Raw genomic sequence first — 17,979 nt, forward strand, 5'->3', positions numbered from 1 at the left:
AAGAAGTTGCTGTGGCCGAGTTCATAAAGGGTGTTGCCTGTGTTGTCCTCTAGGATTTTTTTTTTGTTTTTTTAAATATTTTATTTATTTATTCATGAGAGAACAGAGAGAGAGAGAGAGAGAGAGAGGCAGAGACACAGGCAGAGGAAGTAGCAGGCTCCATGCAGGGAGCCTGACGTGGGACTCGATCCCGGGACTCCAGGATCACGCCCTGGGCTGAAGGCAGGCACTTTAACTGCTCAGCCACTCAGGTGTCCCATGTCTTCTAGGATTTTGATGAAATCTTGTCTCACATTTAGATCTTTCGTCCATTTTGAATTTATCTTTGTGTATGGTGTAAGAGAATGGTCTGGTTTCATTCTTCTGCACGTGGCTGTCCAATTGTCCCAGCACCATTTATTGAAGAGATTGTCCTTTTTTAAAAAAATAATTTTTTTAAAGATTTTATTTATTTATTCTTGAGAAACAGACAGAGGCAGGCAGAGACACAGGCAGAGAGAGAAGTAGGCCCCATGCAGGGAGCCCAATGTTGGACTTGATCCCGGGTCTCTAGGATCATGCCCCAGGCCGAAGGCAGACACTAAACCACTGAGCCCCCCAGGAATCCCCAAGAGACTGTCCTTTAGCTAGTGGATAGTCTTTCCTGTTTTGTCGAATATTACTTGACCAAAGGGTTGAGGGGCCATTTCTGGGTTCTCTATTCTGTTCCATTGATCTATGTGTCTGTTTTTGTGCCAGTACCACACTGTCTTGATGACCACAACTGTGTAGTACAACTTGAAATCCGGCATTGTGATGCCCCCACCTCTGGTTTTCTTTTTCAATATTCCCCTGGCTCTTCGGGGTCCTTTCTGATTCCACACAAATCTTAAGATGATTTGTGCCAACGTTCTGAAGAAAAGTCCATGATATTTTGATAGGGATTGCACTGAATGTGTAAATTGCCCTGGGTAGCATAGACATTTTCACAATATTAATTCTCCCGATCCATGAGAATGGAATATTTTTCCATCTCTTTGTGTTATCCTCAATTTCTTTCAGAACTGTTCTGTAGTTTTTAGGGTATGGATCCTTCCCGTCTTTGGTTAGGTTTATTCCTAGGTATCTTATGCTTTTGGGTGCAATCGTAAATGGGATTGATTCCTTAAATTCTCTTCCTTCAGTCTCATTGTTAGTGTATAGAAATGCCACTGATTTCTGGGCATTGATTTTGTATCCTGCCACACTGCCGAATTTCTGTATGAGTTCTAGCAATCTTGGAGTGGAATCCTTTGGGTTTTCTCCGTATAGTGTCATGTCATCTGCGAAGAGGGAGAGTTTGACTTCTTCTTTGCCAATTTGGATGCCTTTTATTTCTTTTTGTTGTCTGATTGCTGAGGCTAGGACTTCTAGTACTACGTTGAATAGCAGTGGTGAGAGTCGACATCCCTGTCGTGTTCCTGATCTTAGGGGAAAGGCCCCAGTGTTTCCCCATTGAGAATGATATTTGCTGTTGGCTTTTCGTAGGTGGCTTTTAAGATGCTGAGGACTGTTCCCTCTATCCCTACACTCTGAAGAGGTTTTTTTTTTATAATTTTTTTTTTATTGGTGTTCAATTTGGCAACATATAGAATAACACCCGGTGCTCATCCCATCAAGTGCCCCCCTCAGTGCCCGTCACCCAGTCACCCCCACCCCCTCGCCCACATCCCCTTCCACCACCCCTAGGTCCTTTCCCAGAGTTAGGAGTCTCTCATGTTCTGTCTCCCTTTCTGATGTTTCCCACTCACTTTTCTCCTTTCCCCTTTATTCCCTTTCACTGTTTTTTATATTCCCCAAATGAATGAGACCATATAATGTTGAACTCGAGGGTATTATGGTGAGTGAAATAAGTCAATCGGAGAAGGACACACACTCTGAAGAGTTTTGATCAGGAATGGATGCTGTATTTTGTCAAATGCTTTCTCTGCATCTATTGAAAGGGTCATGTGGTTCTTGTTTTTTCTCTTGCTGATATGATGAATCACATTGATTGTTTTACGAGTGTTGAACCAGTCTTGCATCCCAGGGATAAATCCCGCTTGGTCCTGGTGAATGATCTTCTTAATGTACAGTTGGATCCTATTGGCTAGTATCTTGTTGAGAATTTTTGCATCTATGTTCATCAGGGATATTGGTCTATAATTCTCCTTTTTGGTGGGGTCTTTGGTTTTGGAATGAAGGTGATGCTGGCCTCATAAAATGAGTTTGGAAGTATTCCGTCCCTTTCTATCTTTTGGAACACCTTTAGTAGAATAGGTATTGTTTCTTCTTTAAATGTTTGATAGATTCCCCTGGGAAGCCATCTGGCCCTGGACTTTTGTGTCTTGGCAGGTTTGTGGTGACTGCTTCAATTTCCTCCCTGGTTATTGGCCTGTTCAGGTTTTCTATTTCTTGCCTTTCCGGTTTGGGTGTTGGTGGTTTTCCACAAGTGCATCCATTTCTAGATTGGAATTACCTAATTTATTGGCATATAGCTACTCCTAATATGTTTTTAAAATCGTTTCTATTTCCTTGGTATTGGTTGTGATCTCTCCTTTTTCATTCGTGATTTTATTCATTCGAGTCTTTTCTCTTTTGTGTTTAATAAAGCTGGCTAATGGTTTATCTATCTTATTAATTCTTTCAAAGAACCAACTCCTGGTTTTATTGATCTGTTCTACAGTTCTTCTGGTCTCTATTTCATTGAGTTCTGCTGGAATCTTTATTAACTCTCTTCTTCTGCTGGGTGTAGGTTTTATTTGCTGTTCTTTCTCCAGTTCCTTTAGGTGCGAGGTTAGCTTGTGTATTTGAGTGTCTTCCAATTTTTTGAGGGATGCTTGTATTGCGATGTATTTCCCTCTTAGGACTGCTTTTGCTGTATCCCAGAGATTTTGAAGGGTTGTGTCTTCATTCTCATTAGTTTCCATGAATCTTTTTAATTCTTCTCTAATTTCCTGGTTGACCCATTCTTCTTTTAGCAGGATGCTCTTTAACCTCCACGTGTTTGAGTTTCTTCCAAACTTCTTGTGATTGAGTTCCAGTTTCAAAGCATTATGGTCTGAAAATATGCAGGGGACAATCCCATTCTTTTGGTATCGGTTGAGACCTAGAATCCTGTTAATTTCTGTGGAGCCTGTAACCTTTTTCTTTTCTAATATTGGTAAGTTGTGTCTTTGCTTAACTTATGTTTCTTTTTGCGTCCGTATGGATAGAAATTAATGAATTTCATTGACCTTTTCAAAGAACCAACTTTTGGAGTTAAAAAAAAAGATTTTATTTATTTATTTGAGAGAGAGAGAATGAGCATGAGAGAGAGAGAGCACGAGTAGCACGGAGGGGAGAGGGAGAAGCAGATTCCCCGCTGAGCAGGGAGTACGACCCTGGGATCATGACCTGAGCCAAAGGCAGATGCTTAACCTACTGAGCCCCCCAGGCGCCCCCCAGCTTTTGGTGTCATCGATATCTCTGTTCTTTTCCTGATATCTGCTCTAATGTCTATTTCCCTTATTTGCTTGCTTTGAGTTTATTTTTATTTTTTCTAGTTTCTTAGGGTGGAAGCTTTCATTATTGATTTGGATCCTTTATTCTTTTTAATACACACACTTGATGCTGTACATGTACTGTTAAACACTGTTGTAGCTGCATCCTGCAAATTCGGATATGTTGTATTTTCATTTCCATTCGAGTCATCTGATAAAGGGTTAGTATCCAAACCATTTTCCAATTTCCCTTGAGACTTGCCCTTTGTGCCATGGATTATTTAGAAGCATATGGTATAATTTCCTTGTGTTTGGTGATTTTCGTCTTAACTTTTTCTTACGTATTTGTAGTTTTTCTCTTTTGCTCAGACAGCATTCTCTCTGATTTCAACAATTTTATAACTCGTAATATGTGTTTTATGACCCAGGATGCAGTGTACCTTGGGGAAACTCCCATATGCACTGAAAGGAATGTATATTCTGCTGTTGTTATGTGAAGGGTTCTATACTTGCCACTTCCATCCAGGTAGTGCATGGTGCTGTTCAGTTCACCCACATGTTGCTAATTTTCTTTCTGTTCCTTCTGTATATTACTGAGAGAGTGTTAAACTCTACAGCTATCTTTTGTAGATTTGTTCATTTATCCTTCAGTGCTGTCTGACTTGGTTATGTATTTTGAGGCTTTGCTGTTGGTTGTTGTGCAGAGAAGAGTTAACGTAGCAGGCCTGACTCTACTGTCCTTGCAAAGATCAGCATGTTGGCCCTCTCTTTGAAGCCAGGAACTTGAATTTCAGAAAGTTTCCCACCATTCCCTACCTGAGCAGGATGCTTATTCTTCCTGAACTTTCCAAACAGTATGTTTCATGCTAAACACCTGCTTTCCTTCTGGGAATCTGAAATCTCGGTACATGCTAGGCAGAGAGTGCCTATGTGACCAGCCCCCAAAACAGCCCTCAGACACTGTGTTAGTCATGAGCTTCCCTGGTAGGTAACATTTCACATGAGCTGTTGTGATTTCTTGCTGGAGGCCCAAGTAATGTGACTCTACTGGGAAAAGGACTCGTGGAAGCTTGCCCTGATTTCCTCCAGATGTTACCCAGGGCACTTTTTCCCCTGGGTCCTCTGGTGTAATAAATCTTAGCCTTGAAGATGACTGTATGCTGAGTCCTTTGGGTCCTTCTGGGGATTCACCAAAAGCAAGGGTGGTCTTGGGACATCTGAAACAGTAGTGGCAGCCATGGGACACACTAGCAAGAAGACCTTGACTCGCTAGAATATGGTCAAAGACTTCTTTGAGTAAGGGAAGGATGATGTGATAGAGATGATAAGCCTTTGGTGCCTTGGTGACTATAGATGTACCCATGGTATGAAACAGCAGCTGAGCTGTTCTGAGAAGGAAATGTTAAAGAATGTAAAAACAAAAGAGCCAACTCCAGGGCTGTTAGCACACAGTGTGCCTTGGCTGCTTTAGCCATGCTGGATGATATGAGGGAACAAGTGTAGCCACCATATGACTTGGGTCTTTATTTTCTCAAGGCCAGGAAGAAGGATACAAACCTTCCCAAAGATGAACTTTGGGTCAGCCAAAAATGTTGAAAGTTCAACTTGTTCTCTCCTCCCAAGTGGGAGAAAACGAATCTAATCAGTTCCCTGAGCCAGAAAGAGCTTTCCATAAACTAGAGGCAAAGACGGGGGGGGGGGGGGGGGGGGGGGGGGGCGCGCGGGAGCACTCCAGCCTTCTCTTCAGCTTGCTTATTGCTGCTGTGGCTGCCCCTCCCAGCATTCCAACAAGGATGTCCTCTGGCCCTTGTATGGTCACCTGGTAAGTGTCAGGCTACTGCTCTGAGTTTCGATAAACTTTCAGTGAGAGGGGAAAAGGGAGGATTTCAAAATGGCTTCTGACATTGTGGCTGTTGGCGTCTGGATGTATGAGAAAATTGATTGAAGGTGTGAGGCAGGGCCACTATTCAATGCAGCTGCTCCCAGCCAGGGAACCACCTATTGTAGCCTGGTGGCTGCGTAAATGAGAGAGACAAAAGGAACAGGAGGCGATGGAAATCCATGCTGAAAATTTTGAAAAGTCAGAATTTCATCCTGACCAATTCCTGACGATCATGAGACTTTATCGTTATGTAGTAGGTTTTTCTACGGAAATACTTTTGTCCCTTTTGGTTTTTTTTTTGTTGGTTTGTTTTTTAAAGATTTTAAAAATTTACTTATTCATGTAAATCACACACACAGAGAGAGAGAGAGAGGCAGAGACATAGGCAGGCTCCATGCAGGGAGCCCTATGTGGGCCTCGATCCCAGGACTCCAAGATCACGACCTGAACTAAAGGCAGACGCTCAATCGCTGAGCCACCCAGGCATCCCCCTTTTGTCCCTTTTGATAACAGCCCCTCCATACAAAAAGTTTGGAGGAGAGTAGGGGATGAGTAAAGAAATATAAAGGTTCAATTTCAGAATTGTACACACTGATTTTGTAACCGTGGAGAACACACAAGCCTGGCACCTGGGGAGACTCAAGGGAAGGAAGCAAAGACATTTAATGTCCTCTGTTTGCCCAGATGGTTCCTCGAAACTTGCTATTTTTTTTTAAAGAAATACTCGCAGTACAGTCCTTCCAAGCTGCTGTGAGCGCTTTGAATGCAGACTGGCTGCTGCACCTACAGCCACACCTGCCAGAGTGCAGACTGTGGGACAGCAGGCCCAGCCCCAGCTCTTGGGATTTGTAGCCACAATACCTCTACATGACCTCCGCCCTCAGAAAGAGGGTGAACTGGTGTTATGGACAGAACAAACTTTTGGAGCTGACTGCCTCCAGACAGCCCTCTGAAACCAAGAGCTCAAATGAATATTCCGACTGGACAGGAAGTCCTAAAGGGGAAGGTCCCAGAGTGGGAGGCCACAGCGGGGCCCTGGTGAGCTGTGTTGCCTGATCCCTGTATGTCTGGCTCTGGGCTCCCTAACAGTTGTAAACTCTGTTTCAGGAGTATCCCGTGTGCCCACTGGGGTTAGACTTCCTGTGTGTGTGTGTGTGTGTGTGTGTGTGTGTGTGTGTGTATGTGTGTGTGTGCTCTGACTAGCCCGACACTGCCTCAGCCTGGAAGACTTTCAGGTCAGCTTCTGCTTCCTGACCAGAGCGTGCTGTGCCTGAATTTGGGCCTTGGGCCAGCTAAAAACAAGGTTCATGCAAAAACTTAAGCAGTAAAGTTATCTCTTTTTCTGCGTTAGACCTTTATGGTTAGAATTGTTGTAACTGGTTAAATCTAGGACCCCTGAGGGACAGAAGGGAGATCAGTACTGTAGGCTGGACTTACCCTGTTGCATGGCTCCTAAGTCCAAGATCTGTGGCACTTCCCTCCCACCCTCTGCAGCCTGACATGGTTCAGCCTGGACATGATTGTGTCATATGGTTCATCATTATGACACCGGGTCCAGCCATTCCCAGTTTACTTCAATTCCACGAGCGTGGACTGGTCTTCTGCCAAGTGTCAGGTCCTTTGCCCTGAGGACACCAAGATGAACTGGGCATGTTTCCAACCTTCTAAGAAGGAGTAAGAGTCTGGTGAGGGAGACAGACATGGAGACAAAGCGGCAGTGGTTAAGCTCATTTTGTTCAGCCACTCCTGGCAGATGTTCACGTTATGAACATCTCCCGCTTATCCTGATATTTCCCAGCATATCCTGGAGAAGATCCATCAGGTCCATACAATTGCATTCCCCTCATTCTCCTTCCTCCATGCACAGCCACAGATATCAAGTGATACGGGCATGTGGTCGCAGACTCAAAGCCAAGAATCCTCCCTGAGCTGATTGTTTTCCAAAATAGTCCAGGGTTTTGGGTTTGTTTCCAGGTGGAACAACATGCACGTTTCCCTCATTTACAAGGAAGTTCCACTTACGGTAAATCCAGTGTTTTGAAGTCTCTGCAGAAAAGGTTTGCATCCCTACAACTTTCCCTTCCTAAATGCCAGTACCTCCCTTTCATCATTTCAACAATCAAAATGCCCTCTGAAATTTTCAAAATGCACCAGTGTTTTCGTTTAGATATGAAGTATTCCGTGGTTTTAAACCACAGGAAGGTGATTTTATGCAGGTACCCCCCAAAACCTCTTATTCACAGCCAAAGGATAAGAATGTTGCGGTCCTTGCCTGGCTTTGGTCAGGGGAAATAGCATGGCAGTGTGGGGTAGGGCACAGTACTGCCCAGTAAGGATTCCGGGCCCCTTCCTCTTCTGTTTGCTTACTGTGATAAGAAAATGTTTCAGGGACAGCTGGGCTGTGAGGTAAAGGTTTGTTTCAGGGTCACCAGTGCCATGGCATGTCAGTGCCCAGGATGGTTTGATGGTAGTTATGGCTCTTAGCTCCTGGGACTGGGGTTCTCCTCATTGATGAGAAGGCTTTCCCACGTAGGGACAGCAGAGTGAGGGGCTAGGCTAGGGCTTTAAGCTACTGTCCTGTTTGGGACAGCAGATGAGACCACAGAAGTACAGTTGAAAGAAGAGGGACACGATCTCTGAAGGTCAGGGGCAGGTTTCCGGCAGGTGAAGGGAAGACGTTTGCCCCAAGTTCTGGTTGTTCCAGGCTGATGTGGACTGGAATGTGGGTGCAAGAACAAACCTAAGGCTGAGAGGAGATGGGGATAAGAGATCACATGACCTCACATCATATGAGTTACATGGTCCCCTAGAAAAGTCTGTGCCATCATGGGATCAAAATGTCATCTCCTGTCACCACTCCCACCGGCCGGCCATGAAGGGAATAGATTTGAGATCAATAGTGAAGCCTTCAGGGAGAAAGGCCAGTGGGAGCGTGATGTCTTCTCAGAAAATCCACTGCCCTGCCCTGGGTTTGACTCTCATGCTGTGTTCCTTAAGTCCTGTCTTCCTGCGTGCTTTCAGGCTGGTCTTCTCATGTGCATGTCTGTCGGGAAAGAGTCACTCCATTGGAGACCGGCTTGCTGCCAAAGGGATTTAATAAAGTTCTTGACAGTTTCCTAGGCAGAGTTAAAAATCACAGATTCTAGGGCACCATTGTGGCCACACTAAACGAGATTCGCTGGGTGTGGATCACAGCGTGTGCATTTTTTAAAAGTTCCTGGTTTCTGACTTATGTGGACAGCTTGTCTGGGAACTACTGGGGCAGGGGAATGGTCCTGTTTGTCCTGCCACCTGGCCTCTCTCTCCATTGTGAAGGTGGAGAAGTGACAACAGTTTGATGCCTTCGCTGATGCACAAACCCAGGACCTTCAGCTAGGAGCCTGACATGCTGGGTGCTGTACTAGGGAGGCTGAGAGTACTGTTTCCATACAGTACCCTGAATCCAGTCCTGTCGAGCTTCCATCTAAGTGATTGCTGTTGAAATCACATTTCTGTTTACTGCACAGTTCCATGCTACAAAACCAGTTTGTGTTAGATGTTAGCTCTTACTCTAAATATTTTCCAGTGGCCATTGGAGGTTGACATGGATTGAAGAACTACGTGGCACAGTGGGTCTTCCACAAAGCCTTCAGACCTGTGCCTCCAGCACTTAGAGCTGGGCAACACTGAGCAGGCTGCTTAACGTCGGTGTGCCCCATTTCATTTAGCAACAAGGAAACACTAGATAGTTCTCGGGGTGGCTTAGAGCACTGACTCTGTTAAGACAAGCAAGGTTGTCAGGACAGTGCCCAGCATGTGGTGAGCTGCCAGTCAGTTCTAGCTGCTGCTGTTCCTGTTTTTTTTCTCCACATTTCCCCGAAGCATGTTCTGGACAGATGGTGGCAAGACTACCTTTGACTCACCGGCCGGACTTGGCACTATCACGTCAGCTCCTCAGGGACTCGAGAATCAAGTCTGGGGGAGGGGGGCCACAAGGGAGGACGTATTTTTATGAGCATGATGAGTATTCAGCTCTCCTTATGGGCTATTGTGATGCCTGAATGCAGGGCTGGACTTCATCATCGTGTGCTCCTATGGACAGTCTGAATGGAAACCTCTCGAGGAAATTAGACCAAATGACCTGTTCAGACATTTTGTGTGATGGTTGGAAAAGTGAGTGGTCACTGGATAAGGATAGAACATGAGTCCAAGAGTTGGCGTAATCCTTTCAGGGAGAGAAACTTAAAGGCCAAAGAACCTCCTCACGTGGCTTCTTTTATTGCCATTAGTTCTCTGGAGTCCAGTTCTCCTGTGCCAGATTGGTCACATTTGAATCTGGGAACGACATGACACTGCTGTTGCTAGTCAGCTCGTCATCGGTAATACTTCATTTCTCATGGAGTTTTCATATGGCCACTTTCATTGTGTTGATTTTTCTCTTCCACTAGCATTCATTATTGATTTAACAAAAGGCCGATGCATTCATATTTTCTGAGCTCAATCATGAGGAGGTGGTAAACAGTGTTTGTGGAGAGTCTGAGGAAAGGGGCAGTGGGGAGGGAAAGGGAGAGGGTGAGGTGAAGGTGTCTGTGGGGCAGGAGGAGAGAAGTTGGTGCAAACAGGAGGGAACGATAATGGGCACCAGTAGAAAGCAGAACTAGAGAGACTTAGGAATAGATGCTCACACTTGAGGAGGCTTACTCTAGGCCTGGCATTGTTTTTAGCCCTTTATCTACAGATACAATTTTCAAAGTCATCAATACTACATCATCACTACAATACTGGGAGGTATTTTTAAAGTTAACATTCCTTTTTTTACAGACCAAGAAACTGAGTCACGTCGAGGTTGAGAGGTGAGGTAACTTACCCAAAGCCACCAGGCAGCAAGGGCGGAGTTGGAGTTGTACATAAAGAGACATGGGATTTGGCCCTGACCTGCGATGCACCTCGGTGTCAAATGTCCTGTGGCTCAAAAAGCAGGTGAACGTGTGCAGCAGCTTAATCTGATTATGCGGGATCTGTGTATGGAGTGAACAGGATGTCTCTTCAGTGCAGGAAACACTATGGGGTGATAAGTCGGTATAGGTGCATCACTAAGTGGATATCTGGTCTGGATCAAGGTCTGTACCTGTGGATGTGAGCATCAGTATCCTCATCGTTGTTATCGTGATGGACAGTAGTTTATGGTATAAAGTTAGGAAACAAAGCAACAGATGAAAGAATGTAGATGACCTCCCCACTCCAGTCTCATAATTCAAAAGATGCATAGAAAGAAGCCTGGAAGGGAGTACACCACATTGAGTCATTTTCCCTAAGTGTGAAACTCTAGACAATTTTCAAATAACATTTTATTCACTGTTTTATTTGCTGTGTCTTCACTATTGTTGCACAGCCATTGTGTTTCTGCTACAGGTTTTAGGTCGTTTCTCTTGCATATCTTGACGTTTCAGGGTAACAGATTGCTTTTATATCCTTGCCAGGTGAAAAACCAATCAGTACATTTAGAGCATAGGAGAGAGCTGTGGTACAGTAATGAAGCAGTAATGAAGTGGGGGAAGCAGAGAGGTTTGGATGGAAGGCTAGCCACGTCTGCAAGTGCAATGAAATCGCCCCAGATGATGGAGGCCAAAAGCAAACCAAACCGGACAACAACTTCATGTCCCTAAGAGGAGACAGTTGTGATATTGAGATGAGTATCTGCATTAAGATTTCTCAGGCCTTTGCTCTCTTTGGTTCTTATGAGGCAGCACTGGTTTGCGTCATGCTGTGGTTGAGAGTGGCAGCCTCACCTGAAGCATTCTCCTTTTGTGGACCAGTGGAGTACTTTTCTTGAAGTCTGGAAGCCTACGGATTCAGAAGAGAGAACAGAAAATATATAGTACAGTAGTTGGATCCAGCCCTCCTCCGGTAGATCCCTACATCGCAAGTGAAATACAGGCACAGGTGTTGTAGTAGTTGGTTGGAGTTAGCAGGGTTGGGTTGAGTGACTCAAAGAAGAAACACAGAAGTGAGTAAAAGGAGAGAAAACACATCAAGAGGGGACAAACAACAAAAAGCCTGATTTCTGGTCTCGCTTTTCTGCTAAGAAAATAGTGTGCTCTATTATTTTGCGGAGAGAGCACTGTAGTCCAAGGTCTGGGAGGGAATCACTGCACTTGGTGATGAGCATTCTGAGGACCCGCCATCAGCAGTAACAAGGGGACACTGAGTGTGTGAAGGCACAAAGGTCTCAGCCTCTACCGTAGACTCAGAAAGCTTCTTAGCCCTGCCGAGAATGATGCTGCTTCACCTTACTACAGAAGCTCAGAGCTGCCATCTAGCAAAACTCCTGGTGCTCCTCCACCTCCTAATCCAGCTCAGGGTGGCTGCCTGGGCATTGCACACTGATCTGCATAAGGATGATGGTAACAGTGTATGTGTGTGTGTGTCTATGTCTATGTCTATGTCTATGTCTATGTCTATGTCTATGTCTATGTCTATGTCTATGTCTATGTCTATGTCTATGTAAGAAACACAGGAAGAGAGACTCTATTCATTTAACTGTGACTCACCAAGCTCCACTTACTATCTAGACAGTGTGTTGGGTGCCTGTGGATACAATAAAAAGCAGTTCCCTGATTTCAAGGAGTTTATGCCAAATCATAAGAGAATAATAATCATACCCCGAAATAGAAAAATTACACCTGTGATTAGTGGTACCAAAGCGGTACTTTTTATTGAGGTATGATTGATAGGTAAAGCTGTACGTATCTCGTGTACAACTTGAGTGTGTATGCAGATGTATGCCATCACTGCATCAAGGTCATAGATGTAGCCTTCACCTCCCAAAGTTTCCTCCCACTCCCTTTGTTTTTTTGGTGCAGTTGTTATTATATTATCATCATCAGTGGTAAGAACACTTAACATGAGATCATCTCTTAGCAGTTTTAAGTATACAAGACAGTATCATCAGCTAAAGGTACTATGCTGTAGAGTAGATCTCCAGAAATATTCATCTTGCACAATAGTAACTTTGTACCTTTGACCCTGCCTGACCATTTGTCCCTGCCCCAAACCCTGGCAACCATTGCTTCTATGGGTCTATTTTAGATTGCATAGGTAAGCGAGAGCATGTAGTATTTGTCTTTCTGTGTCTGGTTTATTTTACTTAGCCATCATATCCTCCAAGTCCAGATGACATAGAAGATCCTGAAGACTCTGACAAGAAAAGCAAAAACAAAAAACAAAAAATAAACCACAACTGTTAGAACTAAGGAACAAATTCAGTAACGTTGCTCTCATTTTTAAAAAGTGTTTACTGGATTTGAGGTTCCTGGACGTTGAACATGTTGAAAATAGTATCCCACTTCCTTCTGGCCTCCTGAGAAATCGGCTCTAATCTGATTGACTTGTCCTCATAAGTGATGGGTCCTTTTCTCTTGTTGTTTTCAAGAATTTCTCCTTGCCTCTGGCTTTCAGCATTTTTACTATGATGTGTCTGTGTATCTCTTCCCCTTTATCCTGCTTGGAATTCGTTGAGCTTCTTTCAGGCGGTATCTCTGAATATTTTTTCTCCTTTCTGTCTGTGTTCTGGCACATTCATGCATCTCTGTTGGAGTTCTTAGGAGTGTCCCGTATTTCTGTGCAGCTCAGTTCATTTTCCTCATTTGTTTTCCTCTCTTTCTTCAGATTATAATGATTTCTCTCCGTCTTCAAGACTGCTCAATCTTTCCCTGGTAGCTCAACTGCTGTCGCTCTCCTTGAGTGAATTGTTCACTTCCATTATTGCACTTTTCAGCTCCAGAACTTCTATTCGGTTCTTTTTGATAATTGTTCTCTCTTTATTGTTATGTTATTCCCTATTTGACGGGACATTTTCATCATACCTTCCTTTCCTTCTTTGATTGTGATTTCCTTTTGTTCTTGGGACCTATTTATAACTGCTAGTTTGAATTCCTTGTCATATCTGCCATCTGGGGGTGCCTGGGTGGCTCAGTGGTTGAGTGTCTGACTTCAGCTCAGGTGGTGATCCCGGGGTCCAGGGATGGAGTCCCGTATTGGGCTCCCTGTGGGGAACCTGCTTCTCCCTCTGCCTATGTCTCTGCCTCTCTGTGTGTGTGTGTGTGTCTCGTGAATAAATAAATATAATCTTTTTTAAAAAGAAAAATCAGACATCCGGTTGCAACCACTAACAATTTCTGTTGCTTGCTTATTCATACTTTCCTGTTTCTTTGCATGTATCCTAAGTTTTTTCTTGTCTGGAAACCTGACTATCTAAAATATTCTTATTGCTGTACTATCTAAAATATTTAAAATATGGTAGTGATCTGATTACTAGACCATCCCACCCCTCCCTGTGTTTGTTACTGTGATTTGCTTGTTTAGTTGTTTAGTGTCTGGCTGGTTTATTTAAGTGGAGTCTGATTTCCCTGCTTACTCTCCCCCGCCTCCCTCAGGGAGAGCCGACCTGGGTATGCCCACTGTCACCCTGGGATGACTGGTTTTGGCAGAGCTGTCTTTGATTGTCTCTTCCCCTGACCAAACCCAGCTGTTCAGGTCCACTAACTGGGGGCTGCCTGTTCTAGTGTTTTCAGCAGTGCTCTGGATATATTGCTTCATAATGTAAACCAGTGAAATCCGTGGTCCTTTGAAGGGCTAGCTATCCAAGTTCACGTTTGAGATTTTTTTCTGACCCTAGGCAGGTTCCTTCCAGCTGTCTCTCTCCCTGATTGTCTCAGGTAATCCACCCAGCCTGCAGTTGATCCTCTATGTCCAAGAACTCCATCCATCTCCTCCAGGTTGCCTTTTACCACAGCCTCCTCTGTTTTGAAAGTGCCCCTAGGCTTCACCTTCTCAGCACTGCATTGCAAATCAAGTTCGTTCCTTTGAGAGGGTCAATCTGCTTCAAAACCTCTGAGCCACAGCTCTGTAGTTGGGTAGTGGGGACTGTGGTGGCACACTTCTCTGTCTTGTTTTTTAGTATTACACTATGTAGTGTTGCTTTTTTTTACAATCTCCCGTCTTTTAATTATTTATGGCTGGTATATAGAAACAGTTTACTTTTGCATACTGATCTGGTATCTTGTTACTTTGCTAAACTGGCTTCTTAATTCAGATAACTTTTCTGTGGATTCTTTTTATGGAGTCAGGTTTTGCCTGTGCATAGTGACTGTGTTACTTCTTTCTTTTTTCTTGACTTTTTTATTGGCTAGAACAGCCAGTAGACCATTGACTCAAAGTGGCGAAAGTACACCTACTTGCCTTGTTGCCTTAGAGGGGAAGCATTCAGATCTTCATGATTAATGATTAGACTAGCCTTAGATATTTTTGTAGATGCCAATGATCAGTTTAAGGATGTTGCCGTAGAGAGTGAATATTGCCATCTCCCCAGCATTCATGTTGAAGCCTTTCTCCAGTATGATCGTAATTGGAAGTGGGGCCTTTGGGAGGTCCTGAGGTCATGAGCATGGAGCCCACATGAATGGCATTAGCACCCTTATCAGAGAGACCCCGAGAGCTCCCTCGGCCCTCCTGCCATGTGAGGACAAGAAGTCAGTAGTCTGTGTGATGGGAAGCCGGGCCTCGCCTGATCCAGAACTTGCTGGTGCCTTGATCTTGGGCTTCCGAGCATCGTAAATGTAAGAAATACATTTCTCTTGGTTTTGTAAGTCCTCTGGTCTATGTTAGTTTTGTGACATCCACCCTAAAAGACTAAGAGAGAAACCCCTCTCTACTCCTAGTTTGCTAGGAGTTTTTATCAAGTGCATTTTATCAAATGTTTTTTACGCATCTGCTGAGATGTTCATATATTTTTAGTCTGTTATTATGCTCGGTTAGAGTGATTGATTATCAAATACTCAACCAGCCTTGCAGCTGTGGAGCAAATGCCATTTCACTGGTATTTTCTCTTTTTTATATATTACTGGTTTCAAAGAGCTAATATTTTATTTTGGATTACTACATCTGTGTTCATGATTTCTGTTGTTCTTGTTAGCCTTAAAAATAATCAGCCAGTTATTTTACCAGCAAAAGTGGGTTTCTTCAAGAATAGCAGAGAATTACAATTTGGAACAAGCCACCTAAGGCAAAATCCTAGGCAAGTCCAACAAACAAAGGGGAGGTACATTATTTTATGGAGGAGGAAGTTGGAAGGGGTTGTTTTGAACAAAAGTCTGTTGGAGAAAAGCAAGAGTTGAGGGAGCTGATAGTTTCTCATTGGCTGAGTTGCAGCGGTAGTCGATATCTTTTTTTTTTATTAAGATTTTTATTTATTCATGAGAGACAGAGAGAGAGAGGCAGAGACATAGGCAGAGGGAGAAGCAGGCTTCCTGCGGAAAGCCCAGTGGGAGACTCGATCCCAGGACCCAGGGATCACGACCTGAGCCGAAGGCAGGCGCTCAACCACTGAGCCACCCAGGCGTCCCGGGGTAGTTGGTATCTCGTAGGAGATGCAGTGTACATCTTTCCTGTTGGGGCCTGTAATGGAGGATTCTTTCATGTTGATCATTCTGTTGGGTCTGTAATGGATAATTGTTCCTGTCAGTGATGTTGAGCAGTATGGCTCTCCCTTCTGGGTTCTGGACACTCCTTTACAGTGAGGTTTCCCTTTATTTTTTTCGCAGTCTGTAATTTATTTTCTTAAAAAGTTTTTGTCTCGCTTTGATACCAGGATATTGCCGGCTCTGTACAAAACTGGCATTATTTCTTTTACATAATGTGTGTGTGTGTATGTGTGTGTGTGTGCGCGCGTGTGTGTGTGTGTGATGTGTGTGTGCATATTTGGTAGAAATTAAACAGTGAAGCTGCTTAACCTTGAGAGTTTTATGTGAGGGAAGGGTTTTTGTTTTGTGTTTGATTTACTGAATTCAGTCTCTTTGGGAGAGATAGGACCATTTGGTTAATGTCTTCTTGACTGCAGTTTGCTAGCTGCTATCTCTCAAGGAGTTTTCCCATTTCATCTTTTTTTTGGATCATATTTTTAATATTTTCTTACCTAGTTCATGTCTGCAGGATCTGTATTGATGTCCCCTCTGGCAGTACTCATGTGACTCCTCTGTGTCACTCTGCCCTCCTTCATTTTTAGCAGTCTGGCTGAACCTATTAGATTTACTGATCTTGTCAGAGAACCAGCTCTTACTTTCATCGATTTCTTTGTATTGATTTTGTGCTTTCCATTAAGTCGATTTCTGTTCAAACCTCCGTTATACTTTTTCCGCTTGCCTTAGGTTTAAATTGACTTTGCTTCTCTAGTTTCTTAAGGTGACAGCTTAGATAATTGATTGGAGACAATTGTTCTTTTCTTTTCTTTTAAGATTTTATTAATTTATTCATGAGAGACAGAGACAGAGAGAGACAGAGATACATGCAGGGAGCCCTATGTGGGACTCGATCCCGGTACTCCAGGGCCGAAGGGAGGCGCTCAACCACTGAGCCACCCAGGCGTCCCCAATTCTCCTTTTCTAATCTAAGTATTTAATGATAAAAATGTCCCTCAATGCAGTATTTTAGATCCACCTCACAAATTTTGATACACTGCCTTTTGGTTTTCAGCTTCCTGCGGTTTCTTCTTTGATCTCTGCATTACTTAGAAATGTCATTTAATTTCAAAATATTTTGTGGTTTTCCAGCTACCTCACTGCAACCTCTTTCTATTTTAATTCTTTGTGGTGAAAGTACCTAGTTTGTATTATTTCAGTCCTTTAGAAGTTGTTGAGTACTTTATGGCACGGCATATGGTCTGTCTAGGTGAACAATGTATGTGCACTTCAAGAGAATGTGTATGAGGACGCCTGGGTGGGTGAGTGGTTGGGCGTCTGCCTTCGGCTCAGGGCATGTTCCCGGGGTTCCGGGATCGAACCCCGCATCGGGCTCCCCACGGGGAGCCTGCTTCTCCCTCTGCCTGTGTCTCTGCCTCTCTCTGTGTGTCTCTCAATAAATTTCAAAAATCTTTAAAAAAAAAAAAAAAAGAAGAAGAAGAATATGTCTTCTGCCGTCCTTCTGTAAGTATCACTTAGGTCTTGCTTGTTGATGGTGTTGCTCCCATGTTCCATAGAGTGTCTGATTGTATCGTCCACTTGTGCTGTCTGTTGTGCACAGGATAATGCTGAAGGCTCTCCCTATAACTGATTTGGGTCTGTTCTTCCTTTTAGTTTTTTCAGTTTTCAGCTCTTGTGTTTTAAAAAAACATGCACAGGGCACCTGGATAGCTCAATAGATTGAGCATCTGCCTTCAGCTCAAGTCACGAACTCAGGGTCGTGAGATTGAGTCCCGCATTGGGCTCCGTGCTCAGCAGGGAGTCTGCTTCTCCCTCTCCCTCTGCCCCTTCCCTGCTTATGCTCTTTCTCCCTCCCTCTCTCTTCTCTCTCTCTCTCTGTCTCTCAAATAAAGAAAAATCTTTTTTTAAAAAAACCTATTTAGTGTGGTTCCAATTAAAATAAATAAAATAAAAATGCATGCCCATTCATGATTTTTAGATCTTCTCGATGACTAGACCTCTCTTTTATTGTGTAAATCTGTCTTTTCCCTTGTGATAACCCTCATTCTGAAGTATACTTTGTGTAATACTAATTTAGCCCCTCTAGCTACTCACTTGGTTCGCGTTTGCTGGGTATCTGTGTCTTACTGTGTTTGGGAGGGAGAAACAAAATACCATAGAGTAG

At 43.8% G+C, this 17,979-nt stretch overlaps 1 protein-coding gene across 12 annotated transcripts in view; it reads left to right on the forward strand.

Moving 5' to 3' along the window:
* Positions 1–17,979, forward strand: part of FAM156A (family with sequence similarity 156 member A) — a 58,194-nt gene that overhangs the window by 12,752 nt on the left and 27,463 nt on the right. The window contains exon 2 of one of the 12 annotated variants that reach the window (XM_038589094.1): positions 10,162–10,320. The exons of the other annotated variants lie outside the window; for them this stretch is intronic. Coding sequence (XP_038445022.1) covers positions 10,258–10,320 — 63 coding nt within the window. The 5' untranslated portion in view covers positions 10,162–10,257. The remainder of the gene's footprint in view (positions 1–10,161; positions 10,321–17,979) is intronic. 12 annotated transcript variants of the gene reach the window in all.

Source organism: Canis lupus, unplaced genomic scaffold, assembly GCF_011100685.1.
Source record: "Canis lupus familiaris isolate Mischka breed German Shepherd unplaced genomic scaffold, alternate assembly UU_Cfam_GSD_1.0 chrUn_S1653H1847, whole genome shotgun sequence".
In the NCBI taxonomy this organism is placed as follows: domain Eukaryota; kingdom Metazoa; phylum Chordata; class Mammalia; order Carnivora; family Canidae; genus Canis; species Canis lupus.